This window comes from Rhododendron vialii, chromosome 9a (assembly GCF_030253575.1).
Source record: "Rhododendron vialii isolate Sample 1 chromosome 9a, ASM3025357v1".
In the NCBI taxonomy this organism is placed as follows: Eukaryota; Viridiplantae; Streptophyta; class Magnoliopsida; order Ericales; family Ericaceae; genus Rhododendron; species Rhododendron vialii.
The window spans coordinates 37561817-37587651 of NC_080565.1; the positions used below are offsets into that span (position 1 = coordinate 37561817).

Here is a 25835-nt window from a genome sequence, read left to right on the forward strand (position 1 = left end):
CCTTCTGACAATCGGGCCAAATGTGTGTCTAGATTTGAGCACAAGTGTATGGCGTCAATTCAATTTTGATGTGGGTTAGGCCACATTCCCGCTAATTTTTTATAAGGTTCTATGTCCAATCATTTCAATCTTCAAACCCAAAATCGTTTGAGATTCTTCGTATGAAAGTCTTGTTTATTGCCATAACCTCTAAGGAAACCAATGATCGTGCAGAAACCAATGGTGCACTGCTTCCATATGGGGAGGTCTAATGCCTTTGTTTGTATACTTTATTAGGTGGTTTTGGGACACCGCCACGTGATGATGCGTCACGCCTCTCAACACCAAAAAGTGGCTCATCAATAAATATATGAACTCCAAAAAAAATGTGCAGCATTAAGCAGTGTCTGGACACCACTTTGCATTGCCCTATGACCACTATGTAAGAACTCCTTTCATGCACAATATTCCATCGGCATTGCGCCCATGGGATCCCCCAACCCACCTCCCAATAAAGACATTTAAATAGCCCACGGGATCCCCCAACCCACCTCCCAATAAAGACATTTAAATAACGTTCAATTAATGATTACTACTTGATTTTGATATTTTCATCTTTTGTGGTCCCATTATTTCAAAAATAAGTGGTTAAGGTGCACCTGTTTTCGCTTAGAAGCCTCACCACATACTACTAAATCAAATTGTGGTTAAAATACATTGCACTTTGCACTCTCCACTTTCATTCGATAGATAGATCTAACAAGAAAGGTCTATTTCTTTGGCCGTTGAGGTTGGTTTCCAGGAACCATCACTTGGGGCATGATCAAAGAGACCACTTTCATAACCAAGCACCACTCTGATTCCACATTTATACTAATCAAAACTCTGAATTTGTATTTTAATCAAAACGTAAACAAATTCATGAAAAACCTCACCCTCTTTCTATGGTCCAATCCTTACACCCCAACATATATAATATAGAAACGTAATGAGTAAATATCTCAACAACAATTGCGATCAATACCTTCTAGCCTCTAAAACAGCTGGGTGCCACTCTCAATGGGGGGACTTCTTTGACCTCCGAAATCAACAATATAATATTAACTCCATAACAATTCAACTCATTGATATCACTAAATAATCATTAAATAACATTAATCACAAGTATACCACTCGGGTCATAACTAGTCAAGAGTTTTCACCAATCTTGAATTTGACTTAAACCTTGCACACACGAGGATGATGGGAGTTTAAACCTAACTTGTGCTTTTTTGCAAGGGCGGTTAAGCAGTAACAAAAATATATAGATTTTTTTTTTTTTTACAGGGACCTCTATGTAAAGTAAAGATGTAAATTTCAATTGAAAATTTATAGGATCTGGTTTATTTTGTGAACTATATTAATTGGGACTTTAGACTATTTTTGGTGTGGTTTGGTTTATATTACTTATGTGCTTACTCACATATTTCAGATAATCTTCAAATAGTGTCAGTGCAGACAACATTAACAAAAAACACGAATTATATATAGAAAATTACAAAATTTTAGCATATTTTTTAAACACCCCGACCATATCGCCCTGCTTCTTTAACCATTTTCAATGATGTCCTAATTAATGTATGGAATAAAACAACCCTAAAGACAAGGAGCCAATCCTTAGGAATAAACTCAGAATCTTGAAGCATATACTTTCACAGCTCACCTAATGGTGGCTATCGATTTATTTACCACAATCATTATTGGGTTCCTCCTTCCACTAACCACCTTCCTGCTTCGCTCGTCTCGTATATATACGGAGAGACATTAAAAAAAAAACCAATACGCCTCTTCTTCGTCTCGTTTTCTCCGTTTTCATTCCTCTCTCTCTTTCTCTCTCTCCACATATCTTGGGATCTGTCCGGAAGCTCCTCTCGTTCCAGGTGAATCTTTAAATGCATTTCATTTTTTTTTCCTGTAGATATTACCAACACATCCGTGGGTTTTTTTTTTTTTGCTTTTTGGCTGTTTTTTTTCTTTTATTTTCTGTAGATATCACCAACACATTCTGGGGTTTTTTTTTTTGTGCTGTTTTTTCTGTAGATGTTGCCAACAGATTCGTGGGTATGTGTGTATGTAACTTATATAAGGATTGAGTTATTCGATTTGGGTTCGTCGATGATGATACATTCACCCAATCTGTCAAATGGGATCTTTTACTATTTCCAATTTGGGTTTTTTTTTTTTGAATTTTCTTTGCTTTTGCTTCGTCTGATCGTTTTGGGTGTGCAGATTTAACTGCTCGTTATGAAATTTTGCAAGTTTTATCGCTTGGGTATTCAATTGAATTTTTATTTTTGTCCAATGAACGGGAAATTGATCAAAAGTTGCAATTTTTTTTCCAGCTTTTTAAAGATGGGTGAATCTGGTTATTCTCCTCTTGATCTGAAAACAAGTAGTCAATTACTACCTCCGTCCTGAAAATATTGTCCGGTCCTCAAATACGGGAATATAAAAATACTAGAGGACAATGAGTTCTTTCAATCTTTGGAATGAAGTTTGAATTTTCAAAGATTTTGCGGACAAGGCAATCTTTTTTGGGACAGAGGGAGTATGATCACCTCTTTGTTTGCTCTCTTACCGAGTAGATCATGTGTCATTTGGATCCCACTAGAACTAGAATTGATAATCATGTGCCTGTTGTGTTGGGACAATAATCAATTCACATTCTTTTTAACCACATTGGACCTAGCTTGATTTTTTTCACGATGAATAAGCTTGATAGATAAAAAAAATAGACAGATACTGGACCTGGTTTCATGATAATCATCATACACCTAGTTAAAGAGAAAGATGTGCGTATGAACTGCGTAGATAATGGAATTAGATTTGAAATTTGATTCATTGTTGGAAAAATATGTTATACAGGCGTGTCCTGTTGTCTAGAAACGGGGTTTGTCATAGCATTTGATACTTCGCATCTGGGCCTTATCTCTACATGTCCAGATGACTAATCAAAATTCTGCTTTTAATTGTAAGAAGCAAATACAGATGACCGAGAACAATTCTGCTTTAGTCCTTGAGTATCTTTTCTTGTTTGTCTGTGCATTTTTTGTCATTTTGTTTCTGAAGAGTTGATGCACTTGTTTTTTCTGAACTTGCATTGGTTTGTATAATCTACACTTCAAAAGGGACTGCATTTTGCACTCTTTGCATGCTTTAAAATTTTAATTTAGGTTTATCGACTAGAAGTGTATTTCAAGGTTTATATTTTCTTTACTGAATGCTACATTACCTGCCAGTATTTGGATATGCAATTGACATGGTACGGAGCATCCTGTTTATTTTGTGCTATTTTCTTGAACATGCTGTAACATTTATCACTTTTTCAAGCCGAAGTGTCGATTCTTGTATTTGGTTAGAGTTGTGTGTACTTCCTAGATTCTATACTTTTCATGTTGAGTTTCTCAGTTGCACAGAAAATTTTGACATTTCTTTCTGTCACTTTCAGAGTTCTCTTCAATAACATTGAAAGCCTAACACCTGGGAATGTGGAAAGATGGGCTTGAATGTTGATAACTCCATCTCTGAAAACTACGAGATAGTGTGTCTATTTGGCCTGACTGCGTTTGTTCCCAATGAATTCGGATCCACAACTTATACCACATTCAAGCTCCATAACCAAATGTGCAATGAAGCCACCCGTTACAAACGCCCTGTCAAGTTGGAGCATGATCTTGTTGAAGACGGTTGAGGTCTTCAATTAAAGACTCCTGCCCTGGAAATAGTATATATCATAGTAGCCGGAGAATATAAATTTCCGGTCTATAAGTTTTTTTCTGTTTTGAAATGGTAAAAGAAGGGAATGTATTGATGAAAAGGTATGATTTCGGTAGATTATTAGGCCAAGGAAACTTTGCTAAGGTCTACTATGGGAGAAACCTTAAATCTGGCCAGAGTGTGGCCATAAAAGTAATTGACAAAGAGAAGGTTTCGAAGGTTGGGTTAATTGAACAGACCAAGCGAGAAATATCTGGCATGGGTATGGTAAAACACCCGAATGTAGTGCAGCTATATGAGGTCATGGCCACCAAAACAAAGATATACTTTATCATGGAATATGCCAAAGGTGGAGAGCTTTTTCATAAGGTGGCCAAAGGAAGGCTCAAGGAAGATCTTGCGAGGAAGTATTTTCAACAGTTGATCTGTGCCGTCAATTTCTGTCACAGCAGGGGAGTTTATCACCGCGATTTGAAACCAGAGAACCTGCTGATTGACGAGAACGGGGTTCTAAAGGTGTCTGATTTTGGCCTAAGTGCCCTTTCTGAGTCTAAGCGTCAAGATGGATTACTCCACACCACTTGTGGGACCCCTGCCTATGTTGCTCCTGAGGTGATCAGTAGAAAAGGATACGACGGAGTTAAAGCTGACATCTGGTCTTGTGGGGTAATATTGTTTGTTCTTTTAGCCGGTCATCTTCCGTTTCATGACTCAAACCTTATGGAGATGTATCGGAAGATAAGCAAGGGGGACTACAAATGCCCTAACTGGTTTCCACCGGAAGTGCGTAGGCTTCTGAGTAGAATCCTTGACCCTAACCCATGCAGTAGGATTTCCATTGCCAAAATCATGGAAAATCCTTGGTTTAAGAAAGGGTTCAACACTAAATCCGTAAGCGCTGAAGTGGAACGAAAGGAAGCAGTTCCCTTGAATTCTAATGCCAGTTTGACCGCTCACGGGGATAGTAGTGCTGCTGCTGCTGCTGAGGCAAAAGTAGAATCACCCAAGCCAGTAAATTTGAATGCTTTTGATATAATCTCACTTTCGACAGGGTTCGATTTATCTGGTTTGTTTGTGGAAAATGACCAGAAGGAAGAAGTACAATTCACATCTGCAAAGCCTACCGCGGATATCATATCCAGATTGGAAGAGATTGCCATGCATCTGAATTTGAAAGTTTTGAGGAAGGATGGGGGCTTGTTAAAATTTGAGCGATCAAATGAAGGTGTAAGGGGGGCATTCTCCCTTGATATCGAAATATTTGAAATCACTCCATCTTTCCATTTGGTCGAGTTGAAAAAGTCCAAGGGTGATACATTGGAGTATCAGAAGACATTGAAATGGGATATACGACCGGCTCTTAAAGAGATTGTTTGGGCTTGGCAAGGGGAACAACAACAATAGGTACAACTGCAGGTGCAGCCGTCCTCATCATACACAGCCTGTAAGTGGTTTCGTAATCTTCGTTATTGTGGTTTTGTGATTTTTTGGAGGAGTTTGTTCTTTTCCTCTGTCCTTCCAACTGAACTCTGTATTCTCGATTTACACATTTGCAAGATGCCCTAATGTTGTGTATAGATGATTATCAATGTTATCGACATTTCTGTTTGTCTTTGGTTGTTCTGGGGAAACTAATATTTTACCTCTATTAAATGCATGATGCATCAAACAGAGCCTTATCATGGCCAAAAACGTGACAAGAAGAACGATAAAAACATGATAGATGTTACATATTACTCCTGGAGAAAGTGGAACTGGAAATTTGTTAGACTGTGAGAGGTCAAATGACTTGCAAATGACTGTAGGTATGAAGGTGACAATCTAAAGTTTGTCTATAATGGTAATGAAACTGTTGTTCAGTTGGTGTGGAGGGATGGAATTTTCATATTTAGCATGCGCTTAAGGGTATCATATTGGTATATAATGAAACAGTTGACATTCAGTCATGTGGGAATGACCCATTTGCCCATTTCGCATGTTATTTGTTAACTTCTGTGTCTGTTAATATCAAATTGAAGACAGTTGTGGTGAAGTTTGTTTTGCCTTACGGAAGTCTTCATGAAAAAAAAATTGTTTTGAGGGGGATTTCATGGCACGGTTGGCACCCATAAACTAAATCTGTTGAAACTTTGGTTTTGTGGATGTATCAAATGTGTTTGGGACCTTTGACCTTTTCTCACTCAGTCTCTTCTGGTGCAAGGGATCTCTTCTATGATGTTACGACCTCTGTAAGTGACTCTCTGACCAAACATTTCTCCTTCTAATAAGGATCCATCTCGTTGCGCTCGTTTCAGAGTTGGAACAGCAACTCTCATTTCCATCACTGTTGGTATCAATTGCCAACTGTACATATTCAATCCCTTATATTCAACAAGTACTGATATTCAACTCCAGTTGGCTAGACCTCTCAAAAATAGAACTCCTGCAAAATATTTCCTTAATTCAGTTCCTTGTGCTTTTTCCTTCTATAGCTCTCTTCCGTTGATTGGAGTTCGAAATCAAAATTCAAACCATATGGTACCCCAATTTGGCTTCATCTTCCCCGGGCAAAAACTACTACTGTTAAGAAGTGGGGTTTAAAGCTTAAACCCTAAAGTTAGAATGTCTTCACCACTACAAGAATCAAGTAAATTCGTTAGCATTCTATTTGCAGGACAGTGAAATTGGTAGACCATGGACTTTTTGAAATTCTTCCTTGGGGGTAACCTGGGGTCCTTATCAGAAGTCATTTTATTGTGTCCATTGGAGGAATCAATAGAGCAAAAGGCATGGAACACAAATGCTCAAATCATAGTTTTAGTTGTGAGGCCACTGAATTGACACCTTGTGGGCCGCATTGATAACAATGAGTAGAACTCTTGTCCCCCTTCAAGTCTCATTCTCCATTCTGTGGTCATATTGATAAAGGATAGAACGAGATAGAAAGAGCGAGAGAGATTCTACCCCGAGATGGGGTTTTATATATTCATGTTTTTGTTAAGATGCGGTGGAGGTAAGACTCGATGCCTTCGTTTTGATATGGGTTTGGATTATATTGAACAAAAATTCGATGCCTTCGTTTTGATATGGGTTTGGATTATATAGAACAAACCACGGGATAGACTATGGGCTTTTATATGAAGTTTTGCCTGTCGATGCTATTATCGAGCAAAACCACACATGTAGGCTTTATCAACAGTGCTGTGAATCTCGTACCGTTCTATCCTGGCCCTTGGTGTGTGCCTGGTATAATGGTTTTTCCTGTGGTTTTGGCAACATTCGCAACTTACACGGTGTACAAACCGTTAGAATCATTCCCCCACTGGGGCACAGGGCATACTATCCCAGCATATGTTTCCGCAGCTCTTCAAATGATTTGACAATAACCAAACTGCTAACTTGTACCCTCATGCTCAGTTTTCCAGTTGATGACTCTGTTTCAGTCAATCAAATAAAATTCTCTTTTTATGTTGATGAACATTTTTCATGATGTGCATCGAATCTAACTTTAACCTACTAGGCCATTGGATGGATGAAACTCTACTGCGTTTGGTTTGAAGGTCCGAAAACCGGTTTTTGGAGCAAACTCTGAGAAGGGGGCTATGACTGGTGTGGCCGCTTGCTCCCCGGAGGTTTGGGTTGTGCAGTTATGTCTATTTAGTGGTCTGGCTATAAGGTTGTTCCTCCATTACCAAAAAAGTCACAATTTCTTTCGGTGACTTGTTTTCTTCTTACTATTGTATCTTTTTTCACATAAAAGTCACTTCGTGGAAAGAACCTCCCCATGTAGTTGTGTCTTTGGATCCAATAATTTTATAACCACACACAAACACTTACACACACTAACAAAGAGGGTAGGCCTCACACGCATTGCAGGTGGTCGTAGCATTGTTGCTTTGGATCTTTTGATACCAGAAACCACCAATCAAGAGAGAGAGAGAGAGGGAGAGAGAATTGGGAAACTATTTGTACTTACATCTCACATCACCTTTCACTAACTGAAAGAGGACAGGAAAAAAATGAAGAAAAAAAAAAAAAACTTTATAGTGATGTGAAAGCAACCAAGATACACCTCGCAACTTTGTGCACCACTCATTGTTTCTTGACATGAAAATGTAGGCTCCATGCTTCAACTTCTTTCCATTTCCTCCACTTGCATTTCCTTTTCTTTCTTCCTTTCCCCAAAGTCTACATTTTGTGTTCAACAAAGCCATTATGATTAAGAAATTGCTAAGACAACTTATGCATGCCAGTTAATTGCCTGTTAAAGTGGTCAGTTAAAAGCTCAATAACTAATCATGAGAGTTTAAGGATTTTTGAAACAACAATATCTGGCGAGATGTTGAGGAATAGCTCAGTGGTTGAGCTTGTTCCTTTTTTTTTTTTCGACCAACTAGAAAATGTAGATAATATAAGTATATAAGAAAACATTGCTATTTTGAGCTCAAAAAATGCCATAAGTAGACTGAGGCCCGTTTCCATTAACAAAAAATGTTAAAAATTTAATACATTTTACCATCTCGTTTTCACTAATAAAAAAGTTTCAGTATTTTACCATCTTGTTTCCACTAACAAAAAAGTTGGCAATAAAAACTGTTTTTGTTACAGTAACTTTGCTCACAAACCTATCAACAACTTATTCACTACCGGAAATAACTTGACATTTTTTGACAACTTATTTACGATAAAAAACATCAAACAACTTTTCAACCACAAATAAAAATTTACAAATTTTTTATTACCGGAAACACCCCTGAGACTGTCATGTTACTCTATGTTGTGTCCCCATTGGATAGGACCATAATAATGCCACCCAGTTCCGAAAAAAAAAAACCCTTTTAATAATGCCATTGGGATAGGACCGTGATACTCCAATAATGAGACTATTATAGAATTGACTTGTCAGGGGTCCACTCCGTGCCGCTTGTGTGCGTGTTAGGGCAGTAACAGGTGCAGTTCCCGAAAATGCTAAGGAGACGTGATTGTGTCCGAAGGGCACTGAATGATCTATTCTCGTGTCGAGACTTCGCATACTCATGTTTCAGTGCATTTTCAGTGGTATCATAAGTGAGTTTAAGACGTGAAAATTTGGAAATATAATCCTCCTCCAGAAAATGGACTAGAAGATCGGTAGAAATACAGTAATTTTTAATGAGATTATCCTTCGCCTGACATTGTTAACAATGAGGGGCTGTAAGTATAACCCAAGAAGCCGCAAATATATGGATATTAGAAACATGGCCATGCCATGTAGAGTGACGGCTCGGATCTTAACCGACGATAATCGACGGCTTGAATCTTAACCGAGCTAAAATCAAAATGAACAAAGTGTCAAAATACATAAGAAAAAAATGTGTACGAACTCTTAGCAACAAATAAAAAAGGCAGTCTATTTACACTGTAGCTTTAAGAATATATAGAGTCTCTCTCTCTCTCTAAATGTAAATTTTGGAAGCCCAAAAAATGAATGAAAACAAATATAAAACAAAGGGTAGTTCTATGGTACATACCCCTTATTAAGGAGCGTACCGTACACACCATGATTTTAAACCTTTGGATTTCAAAGGGAATAATCCGAACCACTTATTTATTAAATCAATTAATAAAATAAAAAAAGGACTTAGCAGGTAACAAGTTGTTCTCCTCTCCTTGACTTTCTCTCTCTCTCCCTCATATGTAAAATACTACAAATTATATAACATAACCATAATTGTTATGACAACATAAAAAATTGGCACTTTCTTTCCACAATGTGTCGTACCAAAAGAAATCGATCAAAAAATACTAGATACAAGATCAAAATATGTCGTAACACAATCAATAATTATTATACTCAAGTAAGATACATGTCTAAAATATCACAAATTAAATATTGTATAATTTGACATCCTAACAGCCCTAATCGATCATTCTAAAAATACATTCACTAACGACATTTAGATTGTACATTCAATTTATATTTGATATGAAACCTAGTCCTCTGTTGTAGTTGAATGTAAGGTAGTTATGCAACCATGATACAATAATGATAATTAAATCCGTTGAAACTTCAATGACTAACTATGTAATTTATCCTAAAAAATAACAACATTCTTTTTAAAAAAATAGGAATGAAGGGTGCAAGACTTGAACCCCAGATATTTTAGATAAATGTCCAAACTCCAACACCTTATCACTATGGTACACAATTGAGAATTTGTAATACTAAAAGCTATTAATTATATAATACTTTCTTGTTCGTTGGGACCCTATTTCCCAATTGAAATTTGAGAAGACAGTGGCCTCAAATGCCTCTGTCGTAGTGCTGGGCTTGCACTTGTAGATCACATTATAGCCTATGTCATATTGGTGTAAATCAATATGTTGACTATAATAAATTTTTTTGAAAGAAAGTACAATGACAATAAATTTACAAAATTATTTAGATTGTACTTTCACGACCTAGTTTTAGGGACCACCATTAAATTTGGATTGGTATGCATAGAGTGAAGGTTTGGCACCGATCCACGTGTCAAACATATAGTGCCAATTGTTAAGTGCACCGCCCTGAATATTGTTAAGATTGGGTAGTAATATAATTAATTTCACCAATTACAAAAAGGGGAGTAATTTTCACATTCTATTTTTTGATATTCACACATATTTTTTTGTACTCCATTTTAGTGTCGAAATTTGAGACAGTTGGATAATTATTTTTTTTAGTGACATCTCATTTTTCCACGAAGGAATTTTGATTTTTTGAATTAAATTTTGTAGAGAAAGAATCTGATTTAGACTAATATTTTGAGAGAAAATTGTAGTTGTATTTGAAAATTTGGATATAGTACTTATTTTTTGGTGAATTTCTTGGATGAAAATTTTGTGCGAGAACTTCATTTTTAGTTTAAATTATTGAGGTATTGTGTAGGAAAAATTAAAATTTGAAAAAATAGTGTGGAGGGAATTGAAAATTAAGATAATATGGTGGAAATTTTCAAAATTTGAAAAAATTATGTGGTGGGAATTGAAAAAAATTAGGTTAAGTTTCGTACAACACATTGTCTATGGTAACAACAATCTATGGTATTGATATAATATTTGTGATTATTTTATTCAATATTTGGTATTTAATTTACGTATATATTTTGCTTCGGTATAACTATTGTGGATTTTTTACAACATATTTTTATTTTGTTATGGAATATATCATCACAAAAAATATATATACGACAGGTTGTGGTAAGGTAACACCACTTTATGATTTTATTATAATAATTGTGGTTATATTATTTAATTATGGTATGATATTTTGATGATTATAACTATTGTTAACTGAACAAGCTAATTGAATTTTTTTTATACGACACGTTGTGGGTATGAAAACGTTAATTTATAGTGTTGTCATAACAAATTTAGTTATATTACTGAATTTGTGGTATTTTAGACATGTCTTATTATGGAATATTTTAATCAATTTCCTTTGGTATGACACATTGTGATAAAAAAAAAAACATCAATTTATAGTATTGTCATAACAATTGTGATTTGTTACATAATTTGTGGGGTTTACGTATGTTTTCTTTTGATACGACCCGTTGTAGTAAGAAAATGACAGTTTTAGGTGTTGTTATAACAATTGTGGTTATTTTATAAAATTTGTGGTATTTTACAAATATTTTTGGATTGGGTATAACAATTGTTGATTCTGGTACGACAATTTTTGATTTTGTTACGGAATATCATACGAGTCAAAGAATTTTTGGTATGACTCATTGTGGTAAGATAATGCCAATTTATGGGTAGCATTATTTAATTTTTAATATCGTACGCATATATTTGGTTGGGATACAAGTATTATGAATTTTGGTACGAATAATTATAGTTACATAATAACAATATTTTTTTAATTATGAATAACCTGCTAATGACCTGTTGAACAGGTAAATTTTAAAATACAAGTCGTAACTAGCACTATAAATATACATTAGAAAATCAAAAATGGGCATAATAAAAATCACAAATTGTCGTAATTTAAACATACGGTATACCCTGTGTACCATAGCTTTCTCCTGAAATAAAAGAAAGATTCTGAGAAGTTTAAAAGCCATCCACCAGCTTATTAAACCTCAAGAGATTTATTAACACTTCTATTCCCAACACTTTCGCTATTTACCCCATTTACCCCATTATGGGCTCCATCATTATTACTTTCCACCCCCTTAACTATCCCAAATCTCCTCAAACCCCCCTCCCCCCAATCCCACAGATGCAAAACAACATAAGTCCCAATCCCACCAATCAAACCATACGCAATCGAGTAAGTCAACGGCATCAAAATCAACGTCACAAACGCCGGTATCGCCTGCCTCATGTCCTCCCAATCGATCTCCACCACCGATTTCATCATCAACACCCCAACCAATATCAACGGCGGCCCAACCGCCCACGCTGGTATAGACGCCAGCAACGGCGTGAAAAAGAACGCAAGGAAAAAGTACCCCGCCACTGTCAACGCCGTCAGCCCCGTCCGCCCCCCTTCCCTTATCCCCGTTGACGACTCTATGAACGCAGTCACCGGGGAGGTCCCCAATAGGGACCCCACCACGATTGCTGACGCATCAGACATGAAGGCAAAATACTGCCCTTCGAAATCGCCGTTTTCGTCCGCAAATCCAGCAAATTTAGCCATCGAGTATAGAGTACCTGTTGTATCTAAAATATCGACGTATAGAAATGTAATTAAAGCTTCCCAAAAATACCCTTTGCTAATGTTTTTAAAACTTAATGCACCAGCCGTTTGTTTGATGACGTGGATGTCGGCCACGTGTTTGAAGTAATCATAAGCGGAGTCGCCAGCAGCCGTGTCGGGGAAGACGGTGACCTTTGTGTGGCGGAACCAGGAGATGGCGGTGACGAAGACGATGCCGTATATCATGGCGCCCTTGATGTTTTTGATCAGGCAGTAGGCGATGATTACGAAGCCGACGAGGGCGAGCCAGAGGGTGGGGCTTTCCATGCGGTTGTGGAGGCAGAGGATGTTGCCGGAGACTGTGCCGCCGGGGAGGAGGGTGACAGTCCCATTGGCTGCGGTGTAGACAGGGGCTACGGCGGCGGCTGAGGAGGTTGGGCAACCGCCAAGGGTGACTAAGGTTGAGGAGCTGTAGCCGATTAGGCCTAGTCCTTGGTTGCCCTGTCAAAAGAGGAAAAATTCAGAAGAAGTTCTAAAATAGCATCACACGAGCGCGCACAAACGCTAACCAAACCAAATCAAACCAAACCGAACCTCATGTCTCGAGTTCTCTGTATCGATTTTTTGGTGTATCGGTGTTTACATGCAATGTTTTTGCACTTGGATCATGATCTTCATTCAATGTTACGATTCAAATTATCCATTTTGTAGAGAATGTAAAAATAAAAGAACTAGGAAAAGAGAAAAATTGATCCGATCGACGTGGGTGACTAAAGCAATAGCATTAAGGAAAGTTGTGATTTGGAATTTATATACTACAATAATATCTTATCTCTTATCTTATCAAATAAATGTAGCCACGAATGTCTTCATCAACTCTAAGAGCATCTCCAACCCATACTCCATTTCTTCATTTTGGAGGAAAAACATTCTCCAACCTATCCTCTAAAACTCTCCTCCATTTGGGAGGATAAACTTTGATCCTCTAAATATAGAAGATGAAGGAAAAAATAGAGGATCTCCTCCAAATATGTGTTGGAGTTGAGAAATAGAGTGTTGGGTTGGAGTTGAGATAAATAGTACAATTCTCTAAATCTACTTTTCAAATCAAATAGATTAATTTGATCTTCTCAAATAGAGATTTGGAAGGTGTTGGATTGGAGATGCTCTAAGCAGGAATAACATGAGGATAATTTGAATTTTACTGGGAGCTTAAACGTCTTAGAAATCTAAAGCGAACACAGTCAGACTTCGCTTTATATCTCTAGACTTTACTCATCCCTCTGCGCGATATTCCCAATAAGCATTCTTTTCAATTATTACTCTTATTTTTCTGTCTCTCTCCATTTATTATTCAAAAAATCTCATTAAAAACTCAAACCAAACAGGGTAAACTTGGTCCTTAATTTGAATACTACTACTAGGTTAATTCATTGTTTTTTGGCTATTGAATAAACAACAGTAAAGTAACCTCGAGACCTCGTTTGATATCGTTGTTTGTCTGCTCATTCCGCAGTACTTTCGTTACTTAATTTGGCAATCAAAACAAGTGGTGATGAAACAAATTTGCTCATTCCAACTTTTTGTTTATTTATTTTATGATTATTGCTCATTCCAACTTTTTGGGAGTGTGTGTCATTTTTTCAATTGATTATATCTTACAATATATAATCTTTTAGGTGATTTTAAAAACTTAATTTAAAAAAGTTCATTGATATCTATCAAACAAGATCTATATTTGATATAAAAATATTATAAATGAAGAGATATATCTAATTTTTTGAGACTTCCAAAAAAGAAAAAATGATCAAGAATTTAGGACGGAAGAATTAATAGTTAAGGAGTAATATATGTGTGGGTCTACCCACGAGTCATTTAACGAGTCATCTTGGTCGCCAAAATCTATGTAGTTTAATAAGTTTTACGTTCATCTTATTCATAGGGTATTCACATGAACGCCCTCCTCTATGCGGAATGGGGATGCTGTCAAGCACCCCTCTTGCCAAGCAAGTACCGAGCGACTGATCCGGCCGTTCATTTTGGCAATTGACGACTTGAATTTTGACCGAACAATAGACTGTTTAGATCTGTATACGCTCATATTTAATCTGAACCGTCCGTGCCGAGATGGAATGTCGGATGCCGCTCGGCACTGCTTGATAGGGGGTGCTTGGCAGCATCCCGACCCTCTACGGGTACTAGTAATACTAGATTATTTACATTTTCATCATATTACTACTTTGAACACCCTCTTATCCGGTGATCACCAATATAAAGAGTTTTTCACTGAATGATCACAATTCACAAGCGTAAAGAGTGTTTTTGCATAACCAAACGATAAATCAGCAAAAAGGATTTGCATAGTATTAGTCAAAACATTGCTATGAATGTAACAACCTACTTGCCCAAAAAGGATTGATTTCAATGGAATTTGGTAATTGGAATATACACTCCAGTTCTTAATAACTACCCTAAGAGCATCAACATCAGCTTAGCAATACAAGATTTTTTAGGTATTTTACCTAATGAAACCTCAAAAATCACGGTGTAGCAGTTTAGTGACTAAGGTAGTTATTCTACATTTATCTACGGTACTTCTCTATAAGAGCAAGTTTATCAGTTGAAATGAAAAAATGCTAATAAATAATGCACTTTTTTATTTTACCTACTCATATCTCTTTCAATATTACGTCAATACTTTCTACTTTACCTATTATTTATTAGAATACTAATTCTTTTTTGGAGAGAGAGAGAGAGAGATAGAGAGAGGGAGTAATAGGAAGGAGAGAGAAAAGAAACAATAATTTAATAGATGCATTGTGAATAGTGATTCGGTACATTTACTTAACATTTTTCACAAAGGCAAATTAGCTTCTTCTTTGCCGAAGCTGGTGTAGACTAGTTTTGGTGTCTTAATAAGATAAAATGGCTTCAAAAGCTTGTTTTGCTATGCTGATAAACTTGCTCTAAGTACCTAATGACCGTAGCAAATGTAAACATAAAAAAATATTTTCTCTCTCATACATCCATCTCTTCTCTCTCTTCGAGCAAACTAAACCAAGTAAATGCTCTTCTCTCTCCTCCAAGAAACAATGGAACAAATTAATTGTTTAAAGACAAAAAGGGAAAATAACTAGTGTTGCTGCAGTTCCTATTGAAAAATGAATAGCTAAAATGAATTTATTTAGGTTCTCTAGCTAAATTTTTTTCCTAAGCGGGTGTACTTGCTCTAGCAAGCTACTTACCAAAAATAAAAAAAACTACCCTAAACAAGCTAACAAAGTAGTACTCCCTCCGTCTCATAATATTTGTCCGGTCCGCAAAACGGAGATGTAAAAAGAATACTATTTTTGTGAGAAAAGTTGAAAAAAAATTCAACAATTTACTAGATCTCGATGAATTCTTTTAACTTATGAAAAAAATTTAAATTTTTTCTCGAAAGAAATTCATTATTTTGTAGTCCTCGTTTCGCGGACCGGACAAATATTATGGGACGGAAGGAATAGTAACGAATATTTTTGGAGCCGTTACTGTTCTAAGCCAAGCTACAAATGTGAGCCGAACGGCCCTTAGTTTATGTGCGCGTAGCTGGCCCGGACACTTGGCCCGGACAATAAAATTATGAATTTTTTTTACTACTTCGTACCTGTAAACCGATGAAAGCGAGAAACAGTCCGATGCCAGCGGAGGACGAGATCCTGACGGGTTTCGGAACGAGTTTCGCGAGTTTAGCCCGTAACCCAACGGCGGAAATCAGCAAAAAAATCAAACCCTCGATGAATACCGCCGCCAGAGCGCTCTCGTACGAAACGTTCCCCGAACCATGGAACCCAACAACCGTGTACGCAAAATACGCATTGGTCCCCATCCCAGGCGCCAAGGCCAGCGGAAGGTTCGCAAACGTGCCCATAATCAAGCACCCGATTAGCGACGACGCCACGGTGGCGACGATCAGGTCTTTCCGGACCTTCTCCAGGCAGGCAGTGTAGCCCGGGTTGACCGGGTCGAACTTGCAGGTAGAGTCGGGCTGGATGAGGCTGAGGGTGGGGCCGGTGCAGTTGGAGGCGGAGACGGTGGGGTCGGAGCAGAGGGGAAGGCAGTCGGAGACGGAGCAGGGGCCGCCGGAGTCTGTCAGGATGGAGGCGTTCACGGCCAGGATGTAGGCCATGGTCAGGAAGGTGGCCGTGCCGGCGCGCAGCTCGGTCGTGAATGTGGTTTTTCGCTCGACGAGCTTGAAGTGCTTGCCGACCCGGGTCGAGGACACGAACTTGTTGAGGCGGGTCAGCGGAGAACGGTGGGCGGGAGGCTGCGGCGGCGGCGGCCCGCCGTTCTCCATCTCCATAGGAGGCCGGATGTTAGGAGTACGTGTTTTTTTCCCGGTTGTGTTGTGTAGTGTGTGTTTTAGAAAATGAGGAGGTGAAGGGATTTGAAAGTGAGGTTAGGATTATTTTGTGGGATTATCTCTACTATTAACTCTATTTTATTGGTGGATGGATCCTTCCTCCTAATAAGTGTCTTCAAAAGTTATAGGAATTCTTTCGCAAGTATCTTTATGAAAAGACAAACAGTTCGGGATATTTGATATAAAAAAAAAAAAGGCCAATTAGGTTTTTCCATTTTTATTTTTCCGTTTTCAAGGAATATATATAGAAAATTAGGATGACGGGAGAAAATTTTCAGTGCCCGGGTGGGCACGGACAACGTGGTGCTAAGCACGCATCTCAGTCATCCAAACGTGTTTTGGACGGTCCAGACCTGTATAGACTTGAGGATGTGTTTTGGTAATTTCATACTAAAAATTTACCCAAACAGATCTAGGCCGTCCAAAACACGTTTGGACGGTCGAAATCGTGCTCGGCACCACGTGACCCATACCCACCCGCACTGAAAAACTTCTCGGATGACGGACTTTCGACAAGTTTGTGACGTGTTAAAAAGAAAACTAACTTGCTTGGAGGATCATTCTTTAAATAAGCATGTGGGAAAAGACTATTATTGAGACACCTCAAGCGGATTGACCAATTCGGTTTCGTTGGGAGAAAAATTACTATACTACTCATTCCGTTTCATATTGAGAGCCACTATAAAAAATCGTGTTATTTTTCAAATCAAAAAATTAACAATTTTTGTGTATAATTTTTTAAATTTTTTCGCACTAAGTTAAAATACCAATCGAGATCTTTAATACGGTGTGAACAAATTTGAAAAATTATACATAGAAATAATTGATTTTTTTATTTGAAAAATGTCAAAAAAAAAAGTATGGGACGTTTAATATAAAACGGAGGGAGTAGTTATTTAACGCAATATTAAATGCAGTAAGACTGAAAAAACTAACGAATAGTAGACGACGAGGGGATGCTCATGACTTTTTAGCAACCTTTTCAATTGAATCTAGCCCCAAGGAGTGTTAGTCAAATTTGTATCAAATTTGGGCATTTCGTAGATGTATGAATGTGGGTTTTAACCGGGCTTGTTCTGTTGATTATAACTCTTGCATCTCACTAGAAAGTCAAGAGTTTTAGTCTCCCTATCTACGCGTTGATGTTTTTTCCTTACAGGATTTTTCCTTTCTTTCTTAGTTTATACTCTATAATGGGCTTATTTCTTGTATTGGTTGAGTTGTTGGGCTTGTTTATCTTGTGGACTCTCACAATTGATGTAGTGTCCCGGGTTTATAATCCGTACTTCATATCTAATGTAAAATGATCTCTTAATTGACCAAAAAAAAGAAAAAGAAAAAGAATGTGGGTTTAATCTAGGGTTGCAATGAATTGGATCGTTTGCGAGCAACTCAAGTTTAGTTCTGGCAAGAATTCGTTTGAGCTTGACCCATTAAGTTAATAAATTAGTAATCGAGCAAAGCTTAACTTAATCGAAGTTCGACTAGAATAGTCTCACGAACACAAAAAAAAGATTTGCAAAATTCTAGTACTAGTATTTTACGAATACGCTCATTAATTTGGTCTACTTTGTTCAATTTTTCTTAGAGTGTTCGAATTTGAGCTCGAGGCAAGCTCAGACATCAACACCAACAATCTTGAATTCAAGCTCGATTATTTGTACTCGACTCGAGCTCACCTAACCTTTGAAATTTGAACAAGAACCTCCGAAGCTAGCACAAGCAACATCAACCTTGTCATGTTTCAAAGTGTTTGACTTCCACCGAATGACGTGGGATAATTGGCTACTCAAGTTCCTCAATTTCGTTTTTTTCTACCCTTCACCCTAAAGTTTCCAAGCCTCAGAAAAGTTTGGTTTCACACTTTTTGACAAGTGCCTTGCAGCATATTTGGGTCAACTAAGACAACAGCTGTAGATGCTCCCTAAGCAATGAATCTTTTCAAATCCAATACCCTCGTGAAGAAACAAGAGAGTCGGTTCTTTCTCTGTTACATGTACACACACATCCACACCTTTTTTGATAACTTAGGCGTCCGGACCAGCTTACGTGCACCTCGACTAATTTTGAGGGATCAATTCCACCACCCAATTATGGGAGTCCCAATTACATACACATACACATCCACACGTAGATCACATCCATATACGTTTCTGGTATGTTTTACCCCCGTTTCCACTTCTGAGGGATTTTTTTTGTACTTTGAAATACATATGTCGCAAATTTGTCTGCTGATGGATTCTCTTTGGACTTTTCCAATTTGCAAGGATTTTCTCATCAACTCAAGTTAAGGATGAGTTCTTCACGAACGAGGGCGGAAGCAGCATTTCAAGTCTTTAAATGAGTCTTCAGAAACACAATGTTAGCAACATTACAACGAACTCTCATACCTTTCATGGGAGTATAACTGCGACAAAAGTGTTTGTAACATTCACACTCAACACCAAAAAAAAAAAAAAACGAAACTTTCCTTAGTGCAGAGGTGTACGACAGATTTCTCAGCAAAATGATACATCCATGAAAAACGAGACGGAGCTGCAATGAAAATTTGCTCCTCCACCCACTAAAATCAATGAACATGCCATGCCATGCCATGAAATCAGTTCCCTGTTACAATGACACAAAAAATGGAAATCTAGGGCGTATATACTCTACATCAGATGTATACAAAATGACCTCCTAGAACCATTCAGGTGGAGACAGTATGGAGTTTCGCAAGTTCTGTCTGGCGGCGCCCTAAATGGAATGCTGTGAATATCCACAATAAGCAGACCTGGTATGAAACCAAAAGTGAGAGAGAGAGTTTTAAAATTCTTGGTCAGAAGTCAAAACGCACAACCAACCGCTGGCTTCCCCACCCTCACGATGAAAAAGTTAAAAACCATTCAGAGGAGGCATATAGCAACATAATGGTAACCAAAGCTGTTGATTGTAAACAACAAAATAAAACAACGGTAACGTAAACATACAGGTAAGGCATATAGAGAAACAGTTGTTGTCTTCCCATTCAAAGTGCTGAGAAGGAGCTTGTAGAGTCCTGCTGCTGTAGCATCCCCAAGCCTTTGAACAATTACATCTATGCATACCTGCAGTATTTTGTGTTTGGTAAGCCATGCTTGATGCATATGGCATTTCAGTGTGGTGACAATGCTGCGAAATTAACCGGAAAATAAGTGCCGATCACACCATAAAAAATATCTTTTTTCTTCCGTTGGGCTCTGATAAGACCGTGCTACTTCCAAGAAGCGGGAGGAATCGTAGGACAGACCATTTCAGGCAATACTAACAATCCACAACTTCCGAGTTACTTCCAACAGTATAAGTTTAAATCTAGTCAACAAAAACAGTTCATACCTTCGCTTTGTATTTCTCCTCCTGTGTGACAACTGTGAAAAGAAGCTCCCTCCCAGGTCTGGTTACAACGTAAGTAACCACCTGCAAAATTAAGTATAACGTTAACTTTAATAACTTTTTGTAACAAATGACCTTTGATTCAGTCGCATTGCCTTAAACACCCTTGGTTTACTTCTACAAACAAATAAAGAGAAAAAGCACCAAGAAGTGACCTAGTGGATCGCAAGTAGGGGTGATCACCACCACCCTTGAGATTTTAAAAAATCCTTTACCACTTTGATTAACTACTAATTATCATCTAAAGTCTAAGAAGTCTATGTTAATGAATACACAGCCTTATTATCTACTCCTAATTTATAAGAAAATATAAGCTTAAATCTTGATTACAGTTTGATTTTTCGTTGGAAATCCTTGGATACATTGTCACATTGGACTCCATAACAGAATAGAGGATCTGTACATGCTGGAGTTGGAACATGAGACATGTAGTATAACCTAAAGTCAGAAGTTTGAAAGAGTTAAAAAATCTATTCCATCTCATGCAAAATGCAAACCAAATAAGCTTTTAGGGCTCCGCCTATTTACAATCACCATGCCGTAAGTTATTCATCCATATTCGTTGAGAAAGATATTTGTAGGAGTTGTAATGTCTCTTCTATCATAGATGATTTTTTATAACTACAAAGGAGTGACAAGCACAACTTAAGCTAACCCCTTTAGAAGATAGATCGACTTACGGTTCCTACTTTTGTAACCAAGGACACAAGCAAACATGCTTATCCATATATGTTTTGATGTTATTTTTCACCTTTTTTTTGCTCATAGAGACTGGTATTCTGGTTCATACATTGTATTCAAACCTTTGCCTAGTATGTGTTAGTAAGCAAGCTCTTGTACAAAACAAACCTTTCGTAGGGTCTCAGAAACAGCAACTGCAATCCATGTTGGCCTCACAGCTATAGCAACCAAATTTGCAAAAGCGACAAATGGAGCAGCGCATAAGGCTAAAGTAATTCCAGCAACAGTAAGTATGTGCCCCTGTAATCAAAGAAGCAAATGAAACTTAAGAGACTGCTGAAAAAAAGCTAATACCGGATTTTCCCACTAAAGAAAAATGAAGAAACCGAAACACTTGTCCATGAAGAATAGAATGATGCTGGATAAAGCATGGAACCGTTGTCTGGTGAATGATGATCTAGGGTTTCCAAAGAAGATAAAGCTAAATTGACTGAAGATCCATCGGTAAGAGTTTTGTACATCGCAACAGAGCAGTAAATGTAGCATTGCACTATCATTGTGGCAATCCAACAATTTATTCTAGTTTTATCTCCAAGTCAGTTGCAAGTAATCAGAGCAAGTTCAACGTCATTAATGATGGATTTCTACAAGAATTTCCAGCTCAGGACTTGCCTCGCTCTTTCCTCGTGTATAGATGAAACAACTATTTGTTGTGCGATAAGCAAAAGACACAACAATAAGATGAAGAACGCCAGGAAAGCAATAAACCAAGCACACAAGAACACAAGAGATTTGTGTGGTTCGATACACAGGCTGTCCACGGGGGGAAGGGACGAATCAATCCACTATAATCAATAAGGATTATAAGCTCCAATCTCCTCTCTACTGTGTCTCTCTATCTCTCTAGGTTTCTCTCACCAAAACAAGCTTCTTTCTCTAAAACCCTAGAGACTGCTGAACACACATATTTATAGAGCAACGCACAGGTCCAACTGACCCAATGGGCCCCTTCATTAAATTGAAGCCAAGGTGGAGATTTGTTGTGTGTGGCTTCAATAGTGTAGGGTTTCAAAACATGCAACTAACTCAACAATGCACGCCCTAGGAATGAATAAACTAAAACAATGAGAGAGAAGTGTTCATGCTCTTCTGGTAGCAACTAGATATCATATCCCAGCAAAAATTCACACAAAGTGTCCTTTTTTCAGGTAGCGCCTAGATATCACCTCAAAGCAGACAATTTGAAATAATTAGCCACTAACTAAAATCAACAGTAAAGTATACCGTTAAACTAAGTTGTCCAGCAAGGATAAAAATAGCAATAAAACTATTTATCTGGGCGAACAACTTTCTCCGACCAACTGGGCTTGCAACAGTCATAGCAATCACAGTTACTTTCTGCAGTTTAAGGGGTTACAATTAAGTCAGAAGAAAACAGAAAGAACAGTACCAATACAAAATCAGACTTTAAATAGAGGCCAAACAAAAAATTTACTGGTCTCCAATAAGAATGCCTATGAAGCATTGGTCCTCCTAAGACCACGTTCTGTATTGGGTACAATACTCGCTCTGCAAGGTACTTAAATACGTATACCTGGTACACGAAATGCTTACAGAAAGAAGTGGAAAGATGCCAGTAAAGGGCAATAAGTGATTGGTCAAGTGCGTAGAGAGAGGGAGAAGACTGGAGGTGATGGGGATTAAGGTACACATGGTGACAGAGAAGAAGTGCTGGAATGAGTATAATTTCAATTTGATGGAGTGGTAGTTAATCAAAGGTAAAATGAAGCTATCAAAACTTCATAACTTCCAGTCAGCAGATTCCATTAATGATTTTGTAACTTACACTGGGAAAACTAAACCCTGACGGAAGGCCCATTGGGGCAAGGGTATGCATAACTCCCTACTTAACGTTTTTCAGAACCTATCATAGACTATTGTTCCGGATCTCTGTAACTGCCGGCAATAGCAAGTCAATAGATTACATTAGAATCCTGAGCATGTTCTTTAAGATCAAACTTAAAAAGGAAACAACAATTGCAAATGAATTTTAAATGATTACTAACAATTTTTTTTTTCCGTTTAATGAAATTAAAGACAAGAAGTGATCTTTCTGTGACCCAGTCAAGTTAAACAATATAAATCGAGAAGCTGCTTCATAAACTTTAACAAATTTCATCACAAGGGGAATTTATTTTGAAAACAAACCTATTCTTACCTGAAAATAAAAGAATGAAGAGACAACGGCACTCAGCCACAGAAATAATGACACGTATAGCAAATACGTGGAGGACAAAATAAGCCGAATTCCATCTAACATAGCCCAAAGCTGAGGCTTCGCCACAGAAGTGGATAGTTTATGGGAAGATCCTCTAGGAGCGGGTTCAACTTGTTTGTCAGCCTCATTACATTGATCAAGATCAGATTTCCTAAGAGCCATAAGAGAAATGTCAATAAATAAAGGAAGCCAAAAAAATATAAATTGGTACGAAATAAATCAACCCAATTTTGAGCTTCCAGTTTTCCCTAACGAGACAGGCACGGCTACTAAATGGAATCCAAAAGTCAGCAACGGAAGGAAAACATTAGGGAAATAACAAATGAACTTTACAGGATGGGAGACAGTTTCACAGAGAGATGGGAAGTATCCTTATTAATCCGTTTTGATGACTGTGCAGCAAGTTCCATCAACAAAGCAGCGACTAGGAGTAAATCTGACAAAATGAATCCAACCCAAAGTTGGAGGTAGTTTTAAAGCAAAACACATATATTAAATTAAATGTACTCATAATAGAAATAAGGAAACAAAAGAATGTTTATGGACTTCCGAGTACGAAAAGATGAAAGAAAGCATGCATACATGGTCCCATCCAAGCCATTCCTGTTGCAAACAGTGAACCAAAGAGCTGGCCAAGTGTAGCACCAGCACCAACAAACCCAAACAATCTTGAACCTGACTGGATAGAAAACACAGGTAAATTATACACAAAAAGTAACTCAAAATAGACGGTTGCTTACAGACCTCACTGTCCATCACATCAATTACTCTAGCCCAAGTTGAAGAGATAGTAATAAGATTCAGTAAAGCCACCTGAAAAGGCAAGAATTTTCTACAGTGGCTAAACTTCAAAATATAAAACAGTAAATGAAAGCAAAACTAATCACAAGTAGGTCAGCACAAAGGATAAATACCAGCATACCCAGAGAAACAAGCCAATCCTGACGGAGACATAAAACCATCCATTGTCCATCCAATCTACGGAAGACAGTGGACTGGCTTGAGTAACCTCCACCTTTAGCTCTTCTTCTATAGTAGAGGACGTGGAAATCAAACCCTAGAAGTGGTAAAATGATTAGTGACAAATACCAGGAGAAGCAGAATAAATTGCTAGTGATACATACTAACACATCCTTGTCATGGAATTCTTGCCGTACCTTCAAATTGGGAAGTGAATATCCAGGTGAAGAAGAATACCATAGCGCGAAAAATACAACGAGAGACACGCTAAAAAACCTGTGTATCAAGACCAAGGCCTGAAATTCCAAAAAAAAAAAAACGGTTACAAGATGCCACAAAAAGCAAGACAAACTGCACCGCGACACTTTATGGAGTATCTAATTTTAGTCTTAGAATTCCTATGTTTTGCACATCTAATATTCATGGGGGCAAAGTGTTCCGTTGGAAGGTTTACATCATATCGACCATTACATAACCTATACGGTTCTTGAGCATTCCGATACTGTAATACCCCGAGATAACAGTCGCAGTGAGATAAAAAATCGCATGCATTGCCGGTTCTTGTTATGCGTTGGTATATTTCTGATTCACAGACTGCATCAGGGCTGTTGCAGCTGATTCTCGACAGTTAAGGGTGATTTAGGCACTTTATATATCTTTTAGATTTTTTTCCAATTTTTTTTTTAACTTATCATTCGATTCTCCCAATTCCGTTACACGGCGACCTTTGCGTGTTTATTTAAAACCTTGATACAAATCTTTTTTTTAAAGCACTTGCTACAAAGCTATCCCTGCACTTTAAATAGCGAAATTCTGTGATCTCAATTCAATGAGAGAAATTAGCTCTACAATGCTATTATAGGATGAGTGTTGATGATCCTCACCTTCCCTTTGGAAAGATTAGGCAACGAAAAGATGAGTGTGGAGACAGGCGCAGCAACCAGTGTGAGGGCCAAGGATCCAACGAAAAGTTCCGGAAGGTTACCTAATCCCAAAGATATCGCGCCTTCATCGCGTAAAGGAAGCACTACAAAATAAGCACTTAAAATCTGCAAATCCAAAATTGAAGATTACTATTCGTAATTACAAGTCGAAAAAACAAATATTATTAAGAATCGGAAAAAATGGAGCGAATTGAGCTTAGAGAGCTTACGAAGAAGAAACAGGAGGAGGAGTAGATCAATGCGGAGGTCTCGTGAGGATGAACGGTTACGAACATCGATAGGATCGATCCTATGCGCGAATTGCTCATCGTTTCTTCTTCTTCTTCTTCTTCTTCTTCTTCTTCTCTCTCTCTCTCTCTGAGAAATGAGCCGATCAGAGAGGAGAAGGGACTTGGAGGTCAACGACTTTACCAGACAAGAAGAGCGTTTTCCTTCTTCTTCTTCTTCTTCTTCAGAGAACTCCTTTTGCCATATTTATTTCGTAGTACCCCTTGTACTTTTCTGAAGTTCTAAGAAAGCCCCTAGTTTTCACCGTTATTATTATTTCTAACCAAGTGTTATTGGTACGATGGGTGGGTACCGATCGCCTTTGCCGGGCCCATGTTGCGTTCCAAATGATCTGAGACGTTTATTTTGTTTGGAATAACTTTTTTAATGTATTGTTTAGGAAGTCAGTTTATGCGGAATTTGTAGAAAAGGAATTAGCCATGCACAAGTTTGTTTAGCTATCCGTAATATTTCCTGCCCAGTGCTCTCTCAGGTAAAGTGCCAATCTGA

At 37.8% G+C, this 25835-nt stretch overlaps 3 protein-coding genes across 5 annotated transcripts; 1 reads left to right on the forward strand and 2 right to left on the reverse strand.

Moving 5' to 3' along the window:
• Window positions 1–1642: 1642 nt before the first annotated feature.
• LOC131300937 (CBL-interacting protein kinase 18-like) lies at window positions 1643–5343 on the forward strand. The gene is made up of 2 exons (XM_058327000.1): window positions 1643–1898; window positions 3467–5343. The coding sequence occupies exon 2, from the start codon at window positions 3805–3807 to the stop codon at window positions 5137–5139; it is 1335 nt and encodes a 444-aa protein (XP_058182983.1). The 5' UTR covers window positions 1643–1898; window positions 3467–3804; the 3' UTR covers window positions 5140–5343.
• Window positions 5344–11575: 6232 nt separating this feature from the next.
• LOC131300931 (adenine/guanine permease AZG1-like) lies at window positions 11576–16875 on the reverse strand. Its single transcript, XM_058326989.1, has 2 exons — window positions 16029–16875; window positions 11576–12883 (listed from the first exon to the last, which is right to left on the reverse strand). Exons 1-2 carry the CDS (start codon window positions 16722–16724, stop codon window positions 11813–11815), a joined length of 1767 nt encoding a protein of 588 aa, XP_058182972.1. The 5' UTR covers window positions 16725–16875; the 3' UTR covers window positions 11576–11812.
• Window positions 16876–19091: 2216 nt separating this feature from the next.
• Window positions 19092–25524, reverse strand: LOC131300934 (uncharacterized). 3 transcript variants are annotated; one of them, XM_058326994.1, is made up of 13 exons: window positions 25268–25517; window positions 24999–25163; window positions 24312–24410; window positions 24077–24211; window positions 23899–23967; window positions 23737–23833; window positions 23488–23590; window positions 23095–23305; window positions 22161–22274; window positions 21045–21176; window positions 20139–20219; window positions 19754–19870; window positions 19092–19557 (listed from the first exon to the last, which is right to left on the reverse strand). In XM_058326994.1, the coding sequence occupies exons 1-13, from the start codon at window positions 25364–25366 to the stop codon at window positions 19474–19476; spliced, it is 1506 nt and encodes a 501-aa protein (XP_058182977.1). In that variant the 5' UTR covers window positions 25367–25517; the 3' UTR covers window positions 19092–19473. The 3 variants fall into 3 exon arrangements, with proteins under 3 accessions (XP_058182977.1, XP_058182978.1, XP_058182979.1); XM_058326995.1 differs by lacking the exon at window positions 22161–22274 and having other exon boundaries at window positions 25268–25524; XM_058326996.1 differs by lacking the exon at window positions 25268–25517 and having other exon boundaries at window positions 24069–24211; window positions 24999–25139.
• Window positions 25525–25835: the final 311 nt, after the last annotated feature.

Excerpts from the sequence above, each read along its gene's own strand:
- LOC131300937 (XM_058327000.1), top strand. The coding sequence starts at position 3,805 with ATGGTAAAAGAAGGGAATGTATTGATGAAAAGGTATGATTTCGGTAGA.
- LOC131300934 (XM_058326994.1), bottom strand. The coding sequence starts at position 25,366 with ATGAGCAATTCGCGCATAGGATCGATCCTATCGATGTTCGTAACCGTT. Across the intron at positions 23,834-23,898 it reads TTGATGTGATGGACAGTGAG|TCAGGTTCAAGATTGTTTGG; the intron begins GTCTGTAAGCAA and ends TTTTCTATCCAG. Across the intron at positions 23,591-23,736 it reads AATGGCTTGGATGGGACCAT|ATTTACTCCTAGTCGCTGCT; the intron begins GTATGCATGCTT and ends TCATTTTGTCAG.
- LOC131300931 (XM_058326989.1), bottom strand. The coding sequence starts at position 16,724 with ATGGAGATGGAGAACGGCGGGCCGCCGCCGCCGCAGCCTCCCGCCCAC. Across the intron at positions 12,884-16,028 it reads TCGCTTTCATCGGTTTACAG|GGCAACCAAGGACTAGGCCT; the intron begins GTACGAAGTAGT and ends CTCTTTTGACAG.